Genomic DNA, 25347 nt, shown 5'->3' with positions numbered 1-25347 from the left:
TATCTGACAAATCTCTACAGCTTTGCTCAATGTTAAATCACTGTCTTGAAGCAAACATCTTTCTCAGCACAACATTATTAACACCACACATAAGCCTGTCTTTTATCAACTTTTCTTTCAAATCACCAAACCTGCATGTTTTAGCTTTGTTTCTCAAGTCAGTAATGTAAGCTGCAAAAGTTTCTCCTGGCATTTGGTCTCTTGTATAAAATAAGTGCCTTTCTAATGTAACATTTGTCTGGGGGTTACACATTTCTCTACATTTACATTTCAAGCACGCAGGGTCCTCCCTTGATTCAGCTTGTACAGCAATATGGTGGTTTCCCCTTCTCCTGCATATACTGTTAGTGCATACACAAATTAATGCTCTCTTTCAATGGCTTCTGACCCCCACTAGATTAAGCAAAATAAATGCCCTCGTACGTGTATCTTTGTCAGAAAAAGCTGCTTGTATGAAAATATCATATTCATGCTCAAATACTCTCCAGTTCTCTGCAATATTATGATCAAACTCAAGTGGACCTGGGAAATGCCTCTGCCATGTCAACACACAATAATAAAGACCCTTGGAATTACGTACAAACATACACACATATACATCAGAAATTTATGCCAGAACTTGTAATTATGCTCAACAGCACAATAGACTCTTTGAAATTACTGCACTTTGTAAAATAAGTCTCCATAGCACAAGAACACTTTGAAACCACTGTACTTTGTGAAACCAATCCTTATCAGTATAAGAATGACTGCACTTTGCAAATGAACTGTACACAGCAGAAGAAACTTTTCAAAATGGCTGTACGTTGCGAAATAACTCTATACAGTGTAAGAAACACTTTGAATTGACTGCACTTTGCGAATACAATGCACACAGCAAAGGAAACTTTTCAAAATGGCTGTACATTGACTGCACTTTGAGAAATAACTGTACTTTGCACACAGTAAACTCTTCAAAATAATTGTACTGTTATAAAGCACACACTAAACACTTTGCACACTCTGAGATACTTCGAACAACTCTGGTTATGCTCTGAATGGCTTCAGTCAATACAAAATGGTAGCCCATATCAAAACATGGCCATTCACTAAAAAAACATGCAGTCGCCTTGCTTTTTTATGCTTATTTTTCCCTTTTATTGTGCTCATTATGCCAATTTGACCTCTTATCTTACCCATTATACTACTCTTGTGCTCGTTTTACTTTTAACATGCTTGTTTTGCAAGTCAGAAGTAACTCTGAACATATTTATAAGAATTTCTGATAATTCTATCAGATATCATGGTTTCAAATATTTTGTTTAATCAAAAATGTGCTTTGTGCCTTTCGCTTGATTAATAATGCAGTTTGTGCTTTACGAATGCATTGTATCATTTTCTTTATAAAATAAATCATTTATGTGAGTTTTGGTTACCTGTAGTTCATTTCTGGCCTTTTTTTTTTAATCGTTTGAGCACTGTATCACCCAACCTGCTCAATGTACCTTCACCATTAACTCTGCACCTCATGGCTTAAAGAAGTTGCAGTCTCCATCCTGACTTTGACACCATGGGGCTCATCTGGTCAGGATAAAACAGACGAACAGTTGTGGGTTTGATTCAAGCAGCTTTACTATATGCAAACACATCAGAATTGAGGCTTCGTAACTTAAATAAACTTATAAACAGACTGACTACTGCACTCATACATGTTAACACTCTCACTGTTCTGTCAAAATGGCACTTCTTCCTGCATGTGCTCTCTAGTTATATGCACATGCCCTCACTTTGAAATGCTTATTAAAGTTACAACACACACTGTTCTACAGAGGAGAAAGAACGAGCATAAAAATAATAGTCCAAGACTATGAGAAAAAGAATGTGATGTTAAGTACAGTACTCTGAGAAGCAGACTTTCTTAGATTAAATTTGATTCAAGGTCAGGGTAACAATATCCACAGTACAAACGAAAGGCACTTACAAAACTAACTAAATCTGAGAAGTGCAGAATGCTGCAGAGAGAAATAGTACAAAGACAACCTAAAACTCTTTTAGTGCAGAGTGTATAGTTTACAACTGGTCGTGAAACAAATCGGTAGCCTCTGAGATGATTATTTAGCAAAGTTTATCTTAGCAAAGAATATCTTATGACATCCTGCAACACTCTGATAGTGGCCTCCTTACAGGTGTCCTTTTGAAAGAAATACCAGCCCTTATTTGCAGTAAAGTTTCTTCTTCCTTATGAATTTCTCAGCTGGGGTTATACCACCTGGTCTTTTCAGTACATTTGAACTACTCATTTCATATGGCGCTATTGGCCATAGGAAAATAGCTATCTTCATAAAACAACTACCACAGTCATAAACTGCAATCAACTTTACATCTTTGACAGTTTTCATAATACTTTTGTTTGCTATGAATCACCTAGAGCCATATTTTACACCAAGTGGCTAACCCTGCCATGGCATGCAGTCTATGATCCATGTTCTCCTATCTTGAGGATACTGCACACCACAGTAGATGCCCAAAGCAGTTGGTCTGTACAACTCTTTCCCCTATAGGGCGCCATGTAGAGTCTGTGCTGCTGCCCACAGCTCCATTCATTGGTGAGTTTGAGATGGAAACACTCAGCATGTTTTTTTTTGGACATGGGAGAAACCCCACAGAGATACAGGGAGAACATGCAAACTCTAAACAGGCATTGGTCGGAGGTCAGGATCAAACCTTGTGCATGGAAAGCAAAGACATTAACCATTAAGCCATCTGTACTACTGTATGGTACAGAAATCTGGGCAGTAAAGGCAGAACAGCTGAAGCTAGAGGTGATGGAAATGAAGGGACTGAGAAAGGTGGTAGGATGCACACTGTGGGACAAACGAAGAAATGAGGATATAAGAGCAGAAGCCAAAGTAGCTCCGATTGCAGAAAAGATCAAAGCGAACAGATTATAGTGGTTTGGGCAAATGTGTTGATACAATGAAGAAAAAGACTGCACCACACCTACAACAGATTTGGCAATGTAAAACTTTGACAATATGCAGTTTTGAACAAATGCACTTTCATTATTCTGGTCTCGAGATACTGAAATTCTATATTTCAGTATTCCAAGATTCAGAAATGGACCCCTATACATATATATATATATATGTGTGTGTGTGTGTGTGTGTGTGTGTGTGTGTGTGTGTGTGTGTCTCTCTCTTTATAAATCTGTGCATTCATACTTAAAACATATTGTAAATATAGTGTAATATATTGTAATTGTTACTTAAGAAATTATTTGTAAGACAGCCAGAAAACTTAAAAATTCATTGTGTGTGTAAGCCACAAGTCATTTATTAATGTAATACTTTTCTTTAAGACATTCATTTTTTCCAAAAAAACCCTTCTGCACGTACAAAATGACTGACCAGAGTTTACCAGCACGCCAATAGCAGAGTGGGGAGGGGGAAAGTAGAAACTGAATGAGCAGCACAAAGTTACTGCATGTTGCAGAGTTCAAACTTTTGATTTCATAATTTAGAAAGTGTATTTCTTAAAGGCAAATTACTTGATTTTTAGGAAAAAATAGGTAAGAACATATTAAAGTTACCCCAAAAGACTTGATCTGAAGTAGTTACTTCATTTGATCTGCAACCTGTGGGTAGTCGAATCCGACCTCGGATCCAAACCGGCAGCTTTCCAAGCTCCAAGATCTGAGCTCCTAGCTCCTCCCCCTACCCATAATCCCTCACTACCAACCACATTACCTCAGATCGTTTTTTTCCATGGCTAAAAACAGTTGCTTCATAGTGAAGAGCTCCTGGCCTGGTGAGATTGTTCTAATTATAGACTTTTTTTGTTGGTTAAATTTGTGCGTGTGTGTTTTAAAATCAAACCCTTAAAAACCCTTTTTAAAAAAAAAAAAAAAAACTAATCTTCCCTTAGTTTAAGTTTATCTCTCCCGCTCCCCCCCTAGTGTTTGGGTGTGTGTGTGAGAGGGCCTTATGGCTGAAGGAGCTAAGGCCATATTTTCAAAATGTACTGAGTGTGGCCACAAGCTTTCCCCAGCTGATGGCCACACTCAGTGCGTTTTGTGCCTGGGGGCAGCTCATCTATCGGAGGCCTGCCAGATATGTGCGGCCTTCAACCCCCGGGCACTCAGGGACAGGAAGAACAAGCTGATCCTGGCGGGAAAACTCCCCCAGGAATCGGCTTCTTCTTCCTCTCCCAGCCGGGTTCAAGCTACTCCTGTAGCTTCGGCGCCGGCCACTCCCTTAGCTGTACCCGGGACTCAACCTCCCTTATCAGGTACCAGCTCTGTGGAGTCTAGCGCTTCTTCCCACAGGGAGAAGAAGCACAAAGACAGAGAGGGTCACAGATCAAAAAGGCGGGCCGAGTCTCATCCCTTGGCTCCGCCTGAGAAAATTCTGAAGTCCCCAGTGAGGGTCTCCGGATCCCTGTCCTCTTGGCTCCATTCACCTTCTTTTTCTCCGGAGCCGGAGGAGGAGGATAGGTCTCCCTCGAGATTTTCGAGGCGGCCCTCCCGGCCCGCCTCAACTGCCTCTTCGTGGTCTACACGGAGCATCTCCGAAGCAGACATGGATCGGATGATGCGAAGATTTCTACAGACCCAGATGCAGATGGGGATGCTCTTGCCTCCCCCCCCTTTGGGAGGGAGTGCAGCCCCCATCTTTGCCCCGATCGCTCCTTCTCTGACCTGTTTTCGGGTCTCGGAGTTGTCGGATCCAGGCCCTTTCGGACCCGGGGATACATCTGCACTGATAGCGATTGTGTCTTCGACGCCGACTATATTTTCGAGCTTGTCGGATCCGAGCTCTTGGGGCTGAGGGTTGAGCATCGGATCCGAGGGGGTGGTTGTGTCTTCGGCGCTGATTGGGTCGGAGCACACCACTACCTCGGGTCCGACTGCTTCGGCTCCGACCCCGATCCCATCCTCGGAGCCAGGGAGGTTACTTTCTCAGGCTGGGGACAGTGAATCTCCCTCAGCTTTTGAGGTAGTGGAGAGGGTACTGTTGAGGTCATCCAGGTCCCCGACCGGGCCTTCGGATCCACCCGTGCCACCACTGTATCAGGGTCTGTCTTCAATCATCCGTCCATCTGGACAGCCTGCCCAAGCCATCCAGTTGGTTCCTATGGAGGAACACCACCCTGTGGACGAGCCCTCTTCGGACAGTCCCGCCGAAGAGGCGCCTCGGAAGCATCAGTGCAAAAGGAGGCACCTGGACTCCCCCGAGTCCATTACCATGTACACGGATTTGGATGATACGGAGGGCTCCCCAAGGTCACCCCCTGAAGATGTCTCCTTCGGAGACATCATGGAAATGTTGCATATAAGAGGGGGGTGGTCTGCCCAAAAGCCCTCCCTGGACGAATCTGTATTTCTGGAGGCCTTTGAGGCAGGCCCATCTACCTCCTGGGTGTCCCCCCCAGCTGACCCCTTGGTGGATCTAATTACCACCAGGGCTTGGAAAGACCCCGACACCGTGGAGCCTATCCCTAGACGCCCGGACAAGGTCCTCAGCCCTCCCTCTGATAGACCTTCTTGGTCCAAAGGCGCGCCGGTTGATGCTATGTTGGTGGCGGCGGCCACTAGGAAAGAACTTGCCCAGGAAAGTTCTTCGGTCCACCCGCCGGACAAGGAGTCCCGGGCGTTGGACCGTATTGGGAAGCGGATGTTTGCTTCAGCGACCTTTGCCATAAGGTCGCTGAACTACATGGCACACACCATTAGGCTACAGCGTGACTTAATTAAAGAATACGCTGCAGCTCCTCCGAAGTCCATGTCGATCCCAGACAAAAAGGTTTTTGAGACTCGAATGGCCACTCTAAAGTCCATATCAAACACATCTATGCGGCTTCTTTCCCATGCCACGGAAGGAGCCGCTAGAGCTAGCGGAGCTGGAGTGGTCTTATGACGTCACTCCTGGCTCCGCCTTTGTGACTTCACGGAACCCTTTAAGGCGTCCTTCGCGAATGCCCCTTATGACGGTTTGGCCTTATTTGGCTCAACAGTTCGCGACACGCTGGTCCAAAGCGAGAAGGATGGGAAGACGCTGTCGGCCGTCGGAGTCCGCTTCTCTAGCCCCCAAAGATCCTTCTCCAGGAATCAGAGGGGGCAAAAGAAGCTGTGGTTCCGTAAATCTCAGCAATCCCGTCCTGCTGCGGACAACTCGTCCTCTAGAGGCAGAGGAGGACAAGGTGGACGCCGGCCCAGAGGCAGAGGGGGACCGCATAACTTCGGGTCTAGAGAACCTTTCTCGGACAGACCCGCGCAACAGCCCTGAGGGCTTGCCCGACTGTCCCTCTCTGGAGGCAGTCGGGGGGTGATTATCGGAGCACCTGTCAAACTGGGAGTCCATTACAATGGATCGATGGGTGCTCCGGATTATATCCAGAGGTTACACTATACCGTTCACACCCCCGCCAAACCCAAACATCTCCCCAATGTTCCACCCCATCAGAGGGAGTCCGCAGCTCTGGAAATTTCAGAGTTGCTAAGAAAAAGAGCCATCCAGCCCGTCCCCCCAGATCAGTCCGGGTTGGGTTATTACTCCAGGTTCTTCTTGGTGCCAAAGAAAATGGGGGACCTCAGACCCATCCTAGACCTCTCGTCCCTGAACCTGTTCATACCCAAGGAAAAGTTCCGGATGGTCACCCTCCAATCTATTCTCCCCCTTCTGCGGGAGAACGACTGGATGTGCTCGTTAGACCTCAAAGATGCGTACTACCATATACTAATGGACAGACGATCCAGGAGGATGTCCTTCAAGGATGCATCTGCAGTCCTTACAAATGGGTTGTCCTGTCGTCAGGCAGCCCTTCGGTCGGCCGGATTCCAAAGTCTGGGTCTGGCCTCGGCTGGTGTCGCACTTCACCCGACGTCATAGCTGCAGTTCTTCGGGTATAAAGGCATCAGCCGACGCCATTTTCCTCAGTCTTTCTTGCCGCGTGGCGCCCGAAGCAGAAGCTGTTCGCAAGTGCCGGTCGGTCAGATCCAGAGATTACTACTACCGAATACTACTTCGAAGACTTCTAAAAAGCTAAGTACCCCGTTGGGGACTCTTTCTTGCCTCAGCCGATGTCAGAAAAAGTGAATAACTGTTTAACTTGTGGGAAACAAATACCCCATAAAGATTTCCACTCTTACTGCTTACCTTGTTTAGGCCCAGACCACGACATAGCAGCTTGTTTAGCCTGTGCTTCTTTCAACCGACGGACACTTAGACATCGGTCGGAGTTTGCTGAACAGTTTTTCGGCTCAGATTTTGCGTACATAATGCCGTCGGATCCTCCGACTTCACAAGTTGTTAAGAAACGCAAAGAAAAGGACCGACACTCGCGGTCCGCGGTTTCGGCCGAAACCGTGGTTAAGCAAACCGCTAGTGTCTCGGTTTCGGCTGAAACCGAGCAAACGGTTCTATCTTCAGCCGAATCCATGACTGCTACCGAGGCCCCTTCTAACCCGGTTGAATCGGCCTCTGAAATTCAACCTGCTACTGTGGTTTCACAAGAATTATCGGACACCATCCCTTTGGATGTTTCAACCCCTGCACGTGGTGCTGCTAGGCCTCCTGCAGCCATGTCCATAAAGGCCTTTGCCAGGGCTAAAGCAGCCAAAACTTCTAAGTCTGTGCCTGTTAAGCCCCCCTCTCACAGGCCCAGTTCCAGTTCCCAAATGCTCACTCTGGCAGAGGATCTCATCTCTTTAATAAGGGGATCCCAATCTCATCCAGACAGGGCCTCTCAACCTCCTCCAGAAAAGAGACCTAGAGCAGAGCCCCTGAGCCAGTGTCCTCAGATGATTCTTCTGATGATACAGACAATACAGACCATCCAGAGGCTCCTTTTTCTACTTATGAAGACTCCGATGCTGAGGAATCGATTCCTTCTGCCTCTCCACCAGAGGAATTTTCCTTTGGGGAACCTTACATGCCATGAGAGAGCAATTCCAATGGCAGGGACAAGATTTCTCAGATTCAAGGAAAAGGCTTAGGACCTTTTTGCATTTACCACAACATAGGCCTTTAGCTATACCTCCAGTTCTTCCTGTTGTAGATGATGCATTTAATGATGCTTGCACTGCTCCTGATACTTTGCCTCCAGCCCCTGCTAAGCCCGATAGGTTTTACAGGGTCCCGGACACACATCACCATTTATACAAGGCTCCTTTTGCAGATCCCGAGACTATCTCCCAGGGGCCTCAGTTAAAAACCCTCTCCCTTCTGAAAGGGAATCCAGGTCCTTAGAGAGATGGGGTAAAAAAGTATACACCTCTGCTACTCTCTCAGCTAGGGCATTGAACTGTCAGTTTCATATGATCCAATACCAGGAGTTTATGCTTGATCAGTTAACTAAGAAACTGTCCTCTGATGATTCTTTAGATAAGAAATATGTCTTAGAAATGGTGCATAACATTCAGCAGGTTAGTAACCATTCTTTAAAATGTGGCTATGATGCACTGGAGGCTTCCTTTAGATCAGCCATGACTGGCACAGTTATAAGAAGGCATGCATGGTTGAAAGAACAGGTCTTGCCAGATCATGTTAAAGCAAAACTATTAGATGCTCCTATGGATAAGGTCAGTTTATTTGGTTCTCCTGCTCAACAGGTACTGAAGAAAATGGAAGAGAAGGCAAAATCTGTACAAACAGTGAAAGATTTCTTACAGGTTCAGCCTCCAAGGTTTAGCAGGAACTGGCCTTCCAAAAAATTGGTCCTTTCCAGACTCCTCTAAAACTCAGAGAGGCAGGAATAGGCGTTCAAGAGGCAGAAATCAATCCAGAGGAGGTGCCAACACGGGACGCCAGTGGCAAGGTAACAACCAGCGAGGCACAGACACAACTACTACCACTGCAACAGGACAATCACAGTGACTTGGCTCTGGCACCGCCTACCAGGGCACAAATAGCAGCACCCTTAGGCGGAAAGTTAGCCTTATTTTCAAAAAACTGGCACTACATCACAAGAGACAAGTGGATTTTGCAAACTATAGACCAAGGCTACAGGTTTCATTTCCATACTTTACCAGGAAAAAGAGGAATGCCAAACCTACCACCAAATCAAAAGACAGAAGCTCTAAAACAAATAGCTCAATTAGCAATGATGAGAGCTGTGGAAAGGGTACCATCTATGGAACAAGGAAAGGGATTTTACTCCAGACTATTCCTGGTACCAAGAAAAGAGAAAAATTGGAGGCCTATTCTCGACCTGTCCACTTTAAACACATTCATCATTGTTCCAAAATTCAAAATGCTGACCCTACAGCAACTTCTTCCCATGCTGGGCAAGGAGTATTGGCTGGTGACTCTAGATCTCAAGGAAGCATACCTGCACGTCCCCATACGACCAAATTGCAGAAGATACCTCAGATTTCTTGCAGGATCAGAGCATTATCAATTCTCAGCATTGCCCTTTGGCTTATCTACTGCCCAGAGTGTTCACGAAATGCCTGGCATCAGTAATCGCTCACTGCAGGCTTCAGGGAATCCAAATATATCCATACCTGGATGACTGCCTGATACAAGCGGACAACAAAACAAGCTAACAGAAGACTTACAAAGAGTCATTTGCTTACTGCAAGCCCTGGGATATACAGTCAATATAAAAAAAGTCAAGACTGATACCATCCCAAAGAATAACCTTCTTAGGTGCAGAATTGGACACAGTAAAACAGATGGCATTCCTAACTGCAGAAAAACAAGAACAACTTCCTCTCTACTTCTTGGCATTAACAAAGCAGAACAAACTAACAGCAAGGAAAGTACTGCAGGCCTTGGGCTTCATGGCATCCTGCATAATCCTGGTCCCTCATGCCAGACTGCATATGAGAAAGCTACAGTGGTACCTGAAGAATTTATGGTCTCAACACAGGCACAGCCTAGAAACCGAAATACCACTAATCCCATGCCTGAAACAAGAGTTCCTATGGTGGGCTCAGGCATGCCAGTCAAACCCAGGTTTGCCCTTCCACAGCATTCAACCAAGCCAAACCATCACAACGGACGCCTCAGACCTCGGTTGGGGCCCACATGCTGGACAAGTGCATACAAGGCTTATGGACTCCAGATCAGCTGCACCTGCACATAAATCAAAAGGAAATGCTGGCAGTAAAACTAGCAATCCAGAATTTCAGACCATTCCTCCAAGAAGGGCAATTGATGATAAGGACAGACAACACCACAGTCATGTGGTACATCAACAAACAGGGAGGCACTCATTCATACCCTCTATGCCGGATGGCACTGGACCTATGGAATATGGCTCTGAGCTACAACATTCAGTTACAAGCAATTTTTGTACCGGGAAAAGAAAATATCCTAGCAGACATATTAAGCAGAACTACCTCGGATGCTCACGAATGGATGCTACACCCGGACATCTTCAAGGTCATCACAAGGAAATGGGGACTGCCACAAATAGACCTATTCGCATCCCACTCAATCACCAGCTCAAGAAATTCTGCACAAGGACGTACCACCCACTTGCTTGGAAGGTGGACTCTCTATCCTTCAGTTGGAAAGGCCTGACAGCATACGCATTCCCACCTCTTCCTTTGATGCACAAGGTGCTATTGAAAATCAAAGAGGAACGTCCAAGGATCATTCTGATAGCTCCAGACTGGCCAAGACAACATTGGTACCCATTACTGAGGAGCATGTCTCGGGGGAAAATGTGGACACTACCCCTGATTCCTTTGCTGTTAACTCAGAGCGGCTACAACACCCTGCATCCAAACCTGAAAACTCTGCAGCTGACAGCCTGGAACATTACATAAGAGCAACTAACCCAGATTTATCCCAAAGGGTTAAAGACATTATCCTTGAGGCCCGCAGACCCTCAACAAGAAGGAACTATGCAGGAAAATGGAAAAGGTTTCACATTTGGAGTACTGAAAGGGGAAAAGATGTGTCAAAGGTAGACATTGCCAACATCCTGGAGTATTTGGCAGAGCTTTTCCATACAGGCCTGTCCTATTCCTCCATCAAGATACATGCATCAGCTATTTCTGCAGAATACAGCTCGATCCTCCTGTCTTCTCGCATCCTCTACTCAGGCAGTTTCTGAGAGGAATTAAAATGTAAAACCTCCTAGGAAACCACCATTACCAGCATGGGACTTGAACTTTGTGCTAGAAAAATTGACACTCCCCTTTCGAACCAGCAGCAACAGCAGATCTTCAACACCTATCCTGGAAAACTGCTTTTCTGCTGGCAATTACCTCAGCAAGAAGGGTTTCTGAGCTACAGGCTTTAATGGCAGTACAACCCTTCCTAATCTTCCATCAAGATAGAGTGTCCATGAGAACAAATCCTACATTTATGCCTAAGGTGGTATCCAGAGTGTCTTTAAACCAGGCTATCCACCTACCTACCTTCTTCCCCGATCCACAGAACAGGGGGGAAAGACTGCTGCATACTTTGGATGTACATAGACAGTTGCGCTACTACCTGGACAGAACCAAGGGCAATAGAAAAACTGACCAGCTTCTGGTAGCATATGCAACAGGAAGGGAAGGAAAAGCAATTTCAAAACAGACAGTCTCCAAGTGGATAGGAAATTGCATCAGATTCTGTTACTCCTACCATGGAAAGCAAACTCCACAGAACATAAGGCCTCATTCTACAAGGGCTACAGCCACTACCACAGCTTTCTTACGAGGAGTGGCTACCAAGGACATTATAGAGGCTGCTACTTGGACCTCCGTGCATACATTTGCCAAGCATTATAACTTACCTTTATACTCTAGATCCCGAGCAGGGTTTGCCACTGCTGTTTTGCAAGGGATCCTAACTACACCATAATTTCTTCTTCCTCCTCCCTAGTTTGGCTATGGTATTCTACCCATTTGTAAGGACTGCAGATGCATCCTTGAAGGACATAGTACAGTTTTGTACCTACCATAAATGTAGATGTCCGAACAGGAATGCATCTGCAGTCAGGATTACCCACCCTCCTTCCCTCTGTGGTATTCCTAGGGTATTTGCCCATCTAATAGCTAGCTGGGGATCTCTTATGGTGTATTTGTTTGTATATATGTACATACATGCTTATTTTTGTGTTTGCCTTCTACTATTTGGAAACATTGGCATTTATCCAAAATTTAGCTATCCAAGAGGGCAACTGGCATCTGGGGCAAGAAACACTGAGGAAAATGGCATCGGCTGATGCCTTTATACCCGAAGAACTGCAGCTATGACGTCGGGTGAAGTGCGACACCAGCCGAGGCCAGACCCAGACTTTGGAATCCGGCCGACCGAAGGGCTGCCTGACGACAGGACAACCCATTTGTAAGGACTGCAGATGCATTCCTGTTCGGACATCTACATTTATGGTAGGTACAAAACTGTACTTTCCTCCGCTTCCGGCTAGGAGCCAGTCATTATCAGTTCAGGGTTCTTCCATTTGGCCTAACCTCAGCCCCCAGAGTGTTTACCAAAGTCATGGCAGTGGTTGCAGCCCACCTGAGACTCCAGGGCATTCAGGTGTTCCCTTACCTAGACGACTGGCTCCTTACCACCCCCAACAGGCATCTACTGGGTGTGGCGAGAGATTACGCTCTCTCTCTGGCCCGTCGTTTTGGCATTTCAGTGAATCTAAAGAAATCCTGCCTGTGCCCCACTCAAGCCCTAGAATTTATAGGGGCCAGGTTGGATACTCGGATCTCCAAAGTGGTTCTTACATCGGTCAGGCTGAACAGTTTGTCTCTCCAAGTCTTAGACATTCTTCGGAGTCCCGCTCCTCCAGCAGAATTAGTCCTGAGGGCGCTAGGGTCTATGTCGGCAGCGATTGGCCTTTCTCTTCATGCACGTCTGCGAATGCGAGTGTTACAGTGGACTCTCCAGGTCCAATGGTCGCTATCGGCCCATCCCTTAGACATGCCGATTCCCCTGAGCAGGGCATGCAGGGGCTCCCTTCTTTGGTGGTTACAGGCACAGGAGCTCAAAGAAGGGAGACCTTTTGTGATTCCCCCAGTCAAAGCCACGTTGACCACGGACGCTTCTTGCCTTGGGTGGGGCGGGCATTACGCAGGCAAGTCCGTCCAAGGCACATGGACTCCTCTAGAGACTGCATTGCATATCAACGTCCTAGAGATGAGGGCAGTGCTTTTGGCGTTGCAAGCTCTTCATCACCTTCTTCCTCTAGGGACTATTACAATCCAGACGGACAACATGTCCGTTGTCTGGTATATAAACAAACAGGGAGGGACCAGATCTTACCCCCTGTGTCGAGAAGCCATGAGAGTGTGGGAATGGGTGATTTCCACCAACCACTTTCTGATAGCAACGCACATTCCGGGACGGTCCAACATATTAGCGGACAAGTTGAGTCGGGTATTCCTCAGCCCTTACGAGTGGTCTCTGAATCCATCTGTCGCGAAGCAGATATTCCTCAAGTGGGGTCAACCTCGCTGCGACCTTTTCGCTTCTCCCCTAAACACAAAATGCAGCGATTACTTCGCGATAGTTCCCCCGAGAGGGGAATCCCCCAGGGACGCTCTGGTTCATGCTTGGCCACCCGGTCTCCTTTATGCGTATCCTCCTCTTCCTCTGATGATGAAATTCATCCAGAAAGCCTGTCGGTTGGGGAGCAGAGTGATTCTCATAGCCCCATTCTGGCCTCGACAAATCTGGTTCCCCTTTCTGCAGTCTCACAGTGTGGCTCCCCCATGGATTCTGGACCCCAGACCAGACCTAATCTCGCATCCGACGAGATGCCACACTCCGAACCTGGTCAACCTCAGGCTCACGGTTTGGTTGATCCAGTTCCGTTAATGGCTAGGACTACCGGTATCTCGTCCCCTGTTAAGGCCATTCTGGTGGTAACTCATAAGCCATCCACCAGAAAGCTCTACAACAGTAAATGGAAACGCTTTTCCATCTGGGCAAAGGATAAGGAATTGGATCCCTTTACGGTTCCTATTCCCACTATCCTGGACTTCCTGTCCCTTCTTTTTAGACAAGGAGCTAGTGCGTCCACGGTTAAGGTCCAGCTAGCAGCCATCTCTCATTATCACGTAGGGGATGGCGTAGATTCTTTGGCGTCAGCAAAAATATGCAAGACCTTTTTAAAAGGGGTGTTCTCTTAAAGCCCCCTATTAAGCCGGCAGTTCCTCCATGGGATCTTACCTTGGTCTTACAAGCATTAACAAGACCACCTTTCGAGCCGGCGGCCTCAGTGCCATTGAAATTCTTATCTTGGAAAACGGCTTTTTTGGTCGCTATTACTTCAGCCAAACGAGTCTCAGAATTGCAAGCTCTGTGCATTAAGCATCCATATCTTATTTTTCACAAAGATAGAGTGGCCCTCAGAACTAATCCTTCCTTTCTGCCTAAGGTAGCCACAGAGGCTAACATTAATCAGTCAATTAACCTTCCTGTTTTCTTCCCGAACTTCCAAAACAAGGGTGAATACACATTGCACAAATTGGATGTACACAGACAACTACGTTTTTACTTGCATAGGACTAAAGATTTTCGCAAGTCAGACCAGTTGTTTGTTTCTTATGCTAAGTCAGCCATGGGCAAACCAATTTCTAAGGTGACAGTGGCAAATTGGATCTCTCAGTGTATTAGACAGGGATACACTTCATCTGGGAAGCCAGCTCCGGTTGGCGTGCGTGCACATTCTACTAGATCTGTGGCTACCTCAACGGCTTTTTGGTCTAGAGTTCCGGTAGATGATATTTGTTCAGCAGCTACCTGGTCCTCTTCCCATACGTTCATTTCTCATTACAAACTGGACATGATCTCCAGAAGTAGGGCTTCCTTTGGCTCCGCGGTGCTTCGGAATATCCTTCCGTAGGGACCACCCAGGGTCTTTAGGTAAGCTGGGGACTCTGTCCCACAGGTTGCAGATCAAATGAAGTAACTACTTCAGATAAAGAAGTTATGTACTCACCATAACGTTCCATCTGAGTAGATACTTAATTTGTCTGCAACCGACCCCCCCTGCCATCCCCCGAACCTCGGTAAGGTAGTGTTCCTTTGGAGATTTTTCTCCGTCTTTAGCCTATAGGGCAAAATAACCGATCTGAGGTAATGTGGTTGGTAGTGAGGGATTATGGGTAGGGGGAGGAGCTAGGAGCTCGGATCTTGGAGCTTGGAAAGCTGCCGGTTCAGATCCGAGGTCGGATCCGACTACCCACAGGTTGCAGACAAATGAAGTATCTACTCAGATGGAACGTTATGGTGAGTACATAACTTCTTTTTTTTTTCATGGATCACCCCAGTATTTCTTTACAAACAGAGCCAGTGACATAAGATCCAGTAATATAACAAGGCTTCATTAGATTACTTCAGTGATTCCTACTACAACTCTTCAGTTTTAAATCATGTTGTACAGCTTTCCAGAAACACTAACAGTATAAATACAACTGCCCATGAATATTTAATGTGTGGTTGGAAGTATTCTTTTGCATAAATTCTCCATTAGCGTATCACAATTTTGCTTTGAGGGAATTAAACTGTGACATAGAATCATACCTTTCGACGTCTTAGTGCAAGAATTCTGGACAAAGCCAAAAATAATGAGGGACAGTGACACAGAATCATAGACAAATTTTAAATATTGCTCACATCAGCACTAGAAAGTTGCTAGAATAACACATTTTGCATTAGCATGCATTTTCTGAAGGATATGAAGTCTGAAATTCAAATGTCTGTCACTACCAAATTTTACAAAATTGAAGTTAAAAAAAAAATAAAAAAAAAAAAAATATATATATATATATATATATTTTTTTTTTTTTTTTTTCTTGAACTTTGATTGCTTTTTATGCAGAATGAGGCAAAAGTCTGGTCATTCTGTGAAATTCTGGACAGGTGTGTTATGCACAAAATCATATTTTAGGCGTCAACATACTATACAAACTCTACCTCTCAGAACTTAAAAAATGTTTTACATCAAAAAGCTCAGCTCAAAACTGGCATGTCTTGATGTTTCAATGTTCTTGAATGAAAGATCATATAGATTACATTTACAACGTCAGTCCATTTTACTTGTAGTAAAGGTCCATCTTCCCCATGACTGCCTAACAAGAGCCTAAAGCCACTCAAACTTTGCAATATGCTGTTCATACTTGTCTTTTTTAACATTGTTTTAGGCCACAGCAAACTAGTCATTGCCAACAAACAAGTGTTATAGTCCACAGAGGGCACAGTCAGTAGTGCGTCTGTGTCTTTTGTTCACCACTGCTGTTTTACACTCCGAGAGACTTCGCATTTCATCTATTTCTGTTTCATTCTCATGTCTACAGTCGTTTTTAAGCCTGATGAAATAGCTTCATTTTGTGCCTTAGCAAGGCTGTAGAACATATTCTGAATAATTGCTAGCCTCCCTCCTGTACTTATTTATCTTCAAGTTGCAGATGCCAATAAAATCTTTCTTGTGTTTAACAGTTTCAGTTTGCATTAAAAATAGCTTATTCAGTGAGCTTGTCAAATGGTGCATGCATTCCTGCATGGACTCACATCATCACCCTTAGCAGAGTGATGAGATGAGGGCAGTGGTAGAGGTGTTTGCCATTGACCCATTCAGGTATACAAGAAAAAAAAACACAAAGTCAAAGAATGTACACTCTGAAATAACTGATATTTGATGAGCATATGAAGCTGTGCAACAGTATTCATTAAATGTTGTCGTTGCCCTGGTGCCTGTTCTATCACTTCGCTGCTGGAGCACATAACCAAGATTGGTTAGACCTTTGCTAAACCAAAAACTACATAGCCATTTTATCAACAAAGTGCATGTATACTGAACATTGGAAGAGCTGTTAGCAACATAAAAATAATGATGACTAAAATAATATTGCAATAGGCAGAGAAAGAAACAGGAAGCTTCTGCCCCCAACTTCACATCACAAAGTAATGCCAATCACAGCCACACATTTATTTATCTGTTTATTTATTTATTTGCTTGTTTATTTATTTACCGGGAAAGTCAGACTGGGCCAGAAGTCCATTTTCAGCAGTGGCCCGGGGAGAAAAGCTTCACAGAAACATAAGCAAAATACAATAATTAGATAGTACAATAGTATACATATAGTAAGATGCAGAATACACATTATCTAGTTAGCCTATACAAAGAAGTATTCAATACAGTTTTCTAGTAGATACAGGTTCAAAAAGAAAAACACAAGCATTTCAGTAAAGATCACTGTGAGAAAAATAAAATTAGTACTGTGTACATATTAAATAATAGTTATGAACAAATGACATTTCTTTTATATATATGTGTATATATGTATATATATATATATATATATATATATATATATATATATATATATGTATAAATATATATATACAAATATATATATATATATATATATATATGTATATATATATATATATATATATATATATAGTAGTAATAAAGGAGAAGGGAAAAATGAGGTAAGGAGTGGACAGTGTGTTGGGAAAGTTTGGAATGAGTATCAGTGTGATATCACATTCTTATAAGTCCTATTTTTCACATAAAATTATTATTTTATGTGGAAATAGGCTTAGAACAACCAGTGGGCACCAGCAAACTTCTCAACAAGGTGGACACTGATTGCTTATGATGCATTCAGTTTGTTACTTTGCACATAATCTTCAAAGGGATACTGCTGTAGTCATTTCCCCATCAGACTCTTTTCTCCAGACTGTTACTTCTACTATTTATGTAACACACAAGGCTATATGTCAGAGTTGCTATCCTGTAGGTGTGTATGCAGCTGATGTAAACACCAGTGGTATAACCAATTTATCCTGTTAATACAAGACTCTGTTTTCATATGTTCTCATGCTTTTTATGGCAAGATGGTTGTAAGACTACTCAGTATTTTGCATTGGAATCTTCAAAATGCATAATGGTGGATCCACCACAGAAAAAAAATGAGGTACCTTAAAGGACAACAGAAAGGAATTCATAAACTGTTAATTAACAAATTAACTGATCAAATAAAATTGTTATAGTCTTCTTTGGAGAGATATGAATGATGAATGAGGTAGGTTGTAGCACTTTGTTATGAGTGTGGTAGAGCAACTAATATAGACAGATAATGGTAAAAGTAATCTAACCCAAGAAAAAGTGAGAAGCACTGATGTCCATAACAAGGTCTATTTTTAGCCATTGAACGACATGTCTCATCAAACATGCTGTTCACAAGCCATTCGAGTAAGATCGCATTGTGGTATGGATAAGGAAATTTACCCCTTCCCCACTGTAGTGTAATCTCATTGTTGGTATATATATAATTAGCAGGGGGTGGGGGGAGCACAGACCCCCACATGAGAAGTTTCGCTGAACGGCATTTTCGATGTAATGTCGTTTGTTGATATTTCCGTTTGATGGCTAAACATAGACCTCTGCAAAAATGGTATTTACAATCCTCTAGTAATGAGAGGACACAACGGTCAAGTGAAATCTAGCCATAAAGACAACTTAAGGTCGAGTGAACTGTAGGCACACAGTAACAGCTGGATAGAGATGAGGTCATAGGTGTCACTTCAGTCTGTCCAAAGTGAATTTAAATATTTTTGTAACAGAGCAATTCAGCACCAGTAAAGTACTTTATACCCTCTGTGATGGCCAGCATCATGCTGTTTATGCAGACAGTCAAACAAATATGGGCAATTCTATATGTGGTAATTATCGATAGGATCCAAGTTGGGGAAGCAAGGACCACTGGACGTCTTAGGTTAACTGACCATTGTGCTATATTCTACTCTATTCTATTATATCACACAAGTGTGTTGGTGGAATCAAGGAATACATGTGTAAAAGTTCAGGGTTTCAATAATGTCAGGCAAACCAGATGTTGTTTAAGTCCTTTAAATGCACTAATGTTCACATTTAAGTCAGTTCTTTGGTTTTAATATATCTTTCTTTATTCATTTCAGGTGCATAGTAATGACCATCACTATATGGGTTTATTCTTCTTTAATATCGTTCTTGCCAGTAATGCAAGGCTGGAATGAGATCCCTGGCATTGACTTTGCTACAGGTACTGACTGTATTTTTGTCACCAACTGGATGTTTGCCATTGTGGCTTCTGCCCTGGCTTTCTATGTCCCATTTTTGATTATGTGCAGTATGTATTTCTTCATCTATCGTGCATCCCGACTCAAAGCCACTAGAATTGTGTCACAGACCTTAGACCTTCATTACCATCCAAACAGCAAGAGACCCAACAATTTACAACTAGAAAATAAAGCAACACGGACAATGAGTATAATAATCTCTGTCTTTGTGATGTGCTGGCTGCCGTACTTCGTGCTGAATGTGTGGATAGCTGCCAAAGGCTCAGAGTCGACTGTCATCACAAACTCCTTCAAAATCCTCACCTGGCTGGGATACTGCAACTCAACAATTAACCCATTGCTCTATGCCTTTCTGAATCGGGATTTCCAGCGTGCTTTGAAGAAACTGCTCATCTGCCGGCGATGGAGATCTCAAGTGGACATTGGAGAGGATATGGTTTCCATAGTAACCTTCTCAAAGACTGCTCAGGATCCAGAATACAGTGTAAAAGTTACCAGCCTCCCTAGTGAAAATATGAAAGGTAAAGCAAAGCAGTGAAGGCCTCCTCAGTCTATTCATAGTTATTTGTTACACTGAAGAAACTGTAATAAATTAAGCATTAAGGACAACTTAGTGGATTGCATAAAACAGTATTTTAATTATTTGCGCCATTTGAGAAAAATGTTACTTGTTATGGATGGGCCAAACTGAGAAACAGCCTTTGGTGGTTAAGTGCTGTTTCACTTTCATCAGCCTGCATGTTGAATTGCAGCTAACCTTATCTAATGACAATGCAATAAGATAATATAAATGACATTTCTAAGGGTACTATATATAAAAGTAATGAAATACCATTTTGTGAAATGTCAGAAAACTGCAATAATTTCTACTTTTGTTCTGATTTGCGTCTGCTGTTTGGGGCAATGAACACAGTGACTGAAAAGACAAATAAAGTTTCAAGGACGCTGGGTTCCACACATTGTGTTTGATAAGACAATACAGATTGCTAATGAAATGCACATTTTTGTTTTTAAGTTTTCCTTAATTATAACATGCTATATTAATACTTTTCCACGTGATCGTTGTAATATTTGTAAGTATATAGTAAATAAGAGAATGTATTAATGGAAAAACTTTTATAGTACTGTGTGTTTTTTCACTTGTAATTATATGGCAGTAGCGTATGCACTTTGTTGCTGCTGTGGGTTATGTTATATAAGAAACACAGTTAGGAACAACACGTTGGAAATATTGATTTGACTAGGGCCACAGTTTTACTGCATATTTCCCCAAGTATTATTAATGAAAATAATATTGACAATATGCTACTAAAAAGAAGCTGAGTTGATTTTAAAGTTTAATACATTACAAATGGGGGATTTAAATAATGTATTGGACTGGAAGGCATTGTGTTTACATTTGTAATTTAGTCAGGTAGTATCCTGTTTCACTGCACTTTGTATTTAATATTAGGGCATCATCTCTGTAAGACTGGAATAATTTTAATTGATGTTGGTCAGATGACCTAGCCTTTTTACAATCAAAACCATGTTTTCTGTTCATTTGATGTAAAAGCCATGTTGCCAAGGCACTAGACAATAAACGTTGTGTGTTGCTCGCAATTGTGGTTTATTGTACAACTTTTAATTTGTTTTATAAAAGTGGCTTTATATTGGATTAATATAACTATCCGGAAACAGTGAGTCAGACCAAAATTTAATATATAGTATACCACTTTGAAATATTCTGTCATATTCTAATCTTTGAAGAAGTAGTTCAAACTAATTCACTGGAAGTATTTTGTGGTAAGTACACTACATGTGGATAGGTTTTAGGTTACTTGCAAGTAAACATTCACCTGTCCCATCTGCAGTCATTCTGCTGTAAAAAATGTAGACAATATCTGGGTGAAGGGACTATTTCTAAATAAAAGTTATGTGCCAACTTTTTACACTTCTGATTTAGTGCTAGATTTTTAACTTCCTCAAATTGTGGTTTATAGTAATGCAAATGGCCTCTTCTCTCATATTTCCATGCAGGATGGTGGCACAGAGCTTATCACAGGCGCATCATCTAACTCAAGCAGGAAAATAATTATGATGGCAAGCTTAAAAGGATTTTGCTTGAAACCAGCTGTGGATGCCAGCTCCATGGCACAGACAGATAAAACTCTAGCTGTGAGAACACATTTTACGTTAGCGAGCCAAGGCACTGGAGGAATCATCAGGGGAAGATGGGAATAAGTAGCCTATGCCAGCTTGCCCATCCTGTTGGAGATCAGCTGTTCTCCTCACGAAGCAAGTGGAGGCCAGTAGATGACAAAAAGCAGTAAATTGGAGCTGCCAAGCCATTGTAAGGTGACCTTCACTGACATGAGGGTGGGAGTATGCACATGTTGGGGGGATGGCAATGCATGGCCTTGTAGAGAACTGAGTGCCTGTAGCAGCTACTAAGAGGATGAGATTAAATTTGTCAAAAATTTCTCCTCTCACTAATCTGGAAAAGGAATAGTTTCTGACAGTGTGGGGAAGCCATGTAATTCTCTGTCTTGAGGATAATTACGGTCTACCTTAAATGTGATCAGCACTGGTTTAGTGGGAATTAAGCCATAGTAAGTCAGGCCTTCAAGCCATAGGGATAAGGACCAAGCCAGGTAAAGCAAAGGACCACAGAATGATGGAAAAAGCAGTGGTGTGGGGACTGGAGGGACCAAGCTCCCTTATGGTTGCCTGGACAACAACTGTCCAGAGGTTGCTGTTGGTATTGTCACATATCTGGTATTAAAGAGTGGGTCACTGATGAGGCAACCTTCTTATGGAGAGTGGGGGTCCTCCCATGGGTATTTAATATAGGGTAATGGAAATGGAGTGATAATTCATACACTGGATCAAGCACCTGCAGATCCACAGGTACTGATATCCATCTATAGGTAGATACAAAAATTATCTACAGCTGATAAAAGAACATTGATAAAAACATGACCAAAGAAAAATTCAAATATACTAAAAAAATCATTAATCGGTCATAAAAAGAATAAACCAGACACTCAGAACTCTTATTAAATTACATAACAGTTCAAACATGGAAAGGTATCTTGTGCTTGTCTGAAATATGTATCTGTAACAAAGGCTTGTTATCCACCAGCCATTCTGCAGTATTTATGTTCATCTTAGATACAAATTATTTCCTCAGTAGTCTGTCTACATTAGCATCACTTTTTGTAATATTTCAGCACTTGCTTGCACTACTCTAGAATGCATGCTTATCTAGTTTACAAGTACAAACATAAAGGAAAACCCTGGGATTGATGAACATGTTAGGCTTTGTATGAGGACAAACATTCTATAACACACCAATTATGTCTGTTTGCGATTTATGAAAATATCACAAATAGTTATAGAAAAGTAATTTGGATAGAGCTGGATCTGCCACAATTGGTATAAACCAGCCAGTAACCTGAGCAGAAGCTCAGATATGGCTGACAGTAGGTGGAAATAAAGAGCCACAAATGAGGAGAGTCAAGATTTGTTGATTTTCCATGCATGTCATTGTTCTCCTGATGTGAGCAGGTTAGTTGCTGACACCTTTTAGAAATTGCATAGGTTCATAGATTAGTACTAAGCAAAGTGCCCTTCTGGGCCATTTTAAGCCTAGCCATTCACCCCACATGAGAATCAAACCCTGCACCTTGTGTCTATAAGATAAACACCTTAACCATTGTGTCATCCTCCCACAAATCGCAGACATTTTCCTTGCTGTAACTCTTCTGCAGATATGACTCCCAGGTAACAATTAAGCTAGTACTTTTCAGAATTCACCATCTAATAATGGTAACTCTAGAAACACAATTAAAAGGAAAAGCTGCAAGGCTGAGGAATAAGTACGTTCATCTGAACTGCACAGAAAATAACATACTTAGTCTTACATGTAACTGATCAAGCCCATGGACGAAACAGCAAGTATCACATACAGTAATGGAAAGTGTATATTTTTTCCCCTCCAGTAAAAGTCCCCTACCTTTTTACCATAGGGTGACAGTTTTTATTTATTTAACATTTGTTTACCAGGAAACTCCAACTTGGAACAAGCCAATTTTCAACAGCGCACCAGGGAGAAGTGCTGCAGATTCATGTCTTTGTAACGTGGGAGGAAACCAGGGCACCTGGAGGAAACCCAGTCTCCACACAGAGGGCACCCCAGCTGAGAATCAAACCAGGGGACCTCTTGCTGTGAGGTAACATCACAAACCACTGCACCACTTGATACATCTATAAAAGTTTTCATAGAAATTAAATAAAGTGTCTTAATTAGGTTGCCATAACTCCCATACTAAAACATGCTAGATACATGTCTGGATTTGGGAGAAGGGAAAGTAGACAGAGGGATTTAAAGAGTGTGAAGGTGGGAGGTGGGATGATACTATAGCACAAAACTAAATGCATTCAGAGGAGGGTGGATGGGCTGTTACAACTGTAGGAGAAAACATTCTGTATTAAATTTCTGCTGTACTTACAGGGTCATCATCTCCATCAGTTTACTAACTTACTACCTCCCTATCTAATAGCCTTTTGGGGTATACCAGAAGGATGAGATTGACTGCTCCACACATTTACAGTCATGTTTACCAAACTAATGTTGGCAGTACCTTTTAGTAGAAATCTGCACAAGCAGGTTTCCATTTTAATGCACAGACATCATGGACTGTGTTTGTAGTTGGTTGAGTTTTTACAGTGACAGACAGCTTTTATTATATTACATCAGAAGGACTCCAAGAAGACAGTTTTGTTAGGATAGGGACCTCGACTACTGTCAGTGCATTCAAGGATATGATGTTTGCATCTTCTAATTTTCATTCCTCTGAAACTGTTATGTTTTATTCTTAGGAGGGGCACTATTGGATTACATTCAAGTGCTTAGATATAAAACATGTTTGCATATGCTGTAGGTGAACCTGTGTGTAAATATAGGCACTACTACCTAAACTTAATATAAGAATGTGCTCTGTATTGTTGGCTTTTATACTGAGGTTCTACAACCATTATAACTTACTTCTGGAGGAACACTTAGTAAATGCAAATATGGTTTACTTTGACTGCATCACGTCTCCTGAAGCGTGATTTAAATTTAATTATACTTTTTTTGCCTCATAATGGTAGAAGGTTTTTGAATGGAAGTGATATTGCTTTTTACTGTCTGCAAGTTAGGTATAGCTTGCATAAATTATTGAAATCTGTGCTGCATACGTCACCAACAGAAAGTCTAATTTAGACTAGTTTTATCACTGCAGAGGTTACATATCTGTGCTTCTGGTTGGCCTTTTAGCTGCAAGCTTAGTCTAAGCCTATGAACCTGTGAACTAATTATGTCTGACTTATTAAAGCCCATATTGTAATATATAGGTTTGAGCTACATTTATATGCCATATAGTGTTTGGGAGGAAAAAATACCTGAAGGGCAATATTTTGCATGGCCTGAATTGAATATTTTTAAATATGTTGTATCTATATTTTTCAGAATGTGTTGCGATTGCATAGATAAGATCTGTTTGTTATATAGGAGATGACCAGGATGTAATATATTCCTTTTCATTTATAATGCTGTAGACCTAGGTTCAGAAAGGAAAATGGATAATCAGAGGTAGGCAGGAGTGAATTTTAATTTATGCTTCACAAATTATACTCGAACATTTATCTGAGGATTGTATAGCCAGAGTATCAGCACAGAGAAGATCGGAGTATGGAAAGAAGACGGTCTAGATACTATGAGATCGGAATAGGATTGTGGAGAGCCTTTGAAGTATTGTTCATGCTACCTCGATCCATACCTGTCAACTTCTTTGCTCAAGAATTCTGGATGAAGCCAAAAATAATGGTTAGACAAAGACTCAAACTCTGGGACATTTTTTTAACATTACTCTAATTCACTTAAAATGTTAAATAGAACAACATTTTTTTTATCAACATACATTTTCAGAACAAGAAACTCTAACATCTGGTAATATTGACTCACTGTTCTTCTGTGGTTTATCAGAAAATCAAAAGTTTAACAAAGGACCTGGGAAAAATATGATACAAAATCAGGGGGTTCTGCAAAATCAGGGACAGTTGAGAGGTATGCCAAACCTCTCTGTATGGCATACTCCCCAGAATGGTGCAGGATGTGGTTGGAGTCCATTGCAGGTACAGGCAGTACGTCATACTAATTGCTTGAAGTGTCTTCAAATACCAGGAATAGATAATGTGATTCCTAGCCATTCCAATCAAATGAATTGTTTTATCCGCTCCTGGCTTTGGCACATCCTGAACCCATCATGCACATCAGGGAGACTGTAGTGAGTCACATACATCTCCAGGCTGCCGAACG

At 42.5% G+C, this 25347-nt stretch overlaps 1 protein-coding gene across 2 annotated transcripts in view; it reads left to right on the top strand.

The window, feature by feature from the left end:
• LOC122808931 (octopamine receptor-like) overlaps window positions 1-20606 on the top strand; it is a 1404917-nt gene extending 1384311 nt beyond the window's left edge. For both annotated transcript variants that reach the window (XM_044080065.1, XM_044080066.1), the window contains exon 4: window positions 18864-20606. In XM_044080065.1, the coding sequence (XP_043936000.1) occupies window positions 18864-19542 (679 nt within the window). In that variant the 3' untranslated portion in view covers window positions 19543-20606. The remainder of the gene's footprint in view (window positions 1-18863) is intronic.
• Window positions 20607-25347: the final 4741 nt, after the last annotated feature.

Source organism: Protopterus annectens, chromosome 8.part0 (assembly GCF_019279795.1).
Source record: "Protopterus annectens isolate FY-2018-M chromosome 8.part0, PAN1.0, whole genome shotgun sequence".
Taxonomy (NCBI): Eukaryota; Metazoa; Chordata; order Ceratodontiformes; family Protopteridae; genus Protopterus; species Protopterus annectens.
Note: the sequence above shows the minus strand (reverse complement) of the source record. Positions and strands in the feature narration are given on the sequence as shown.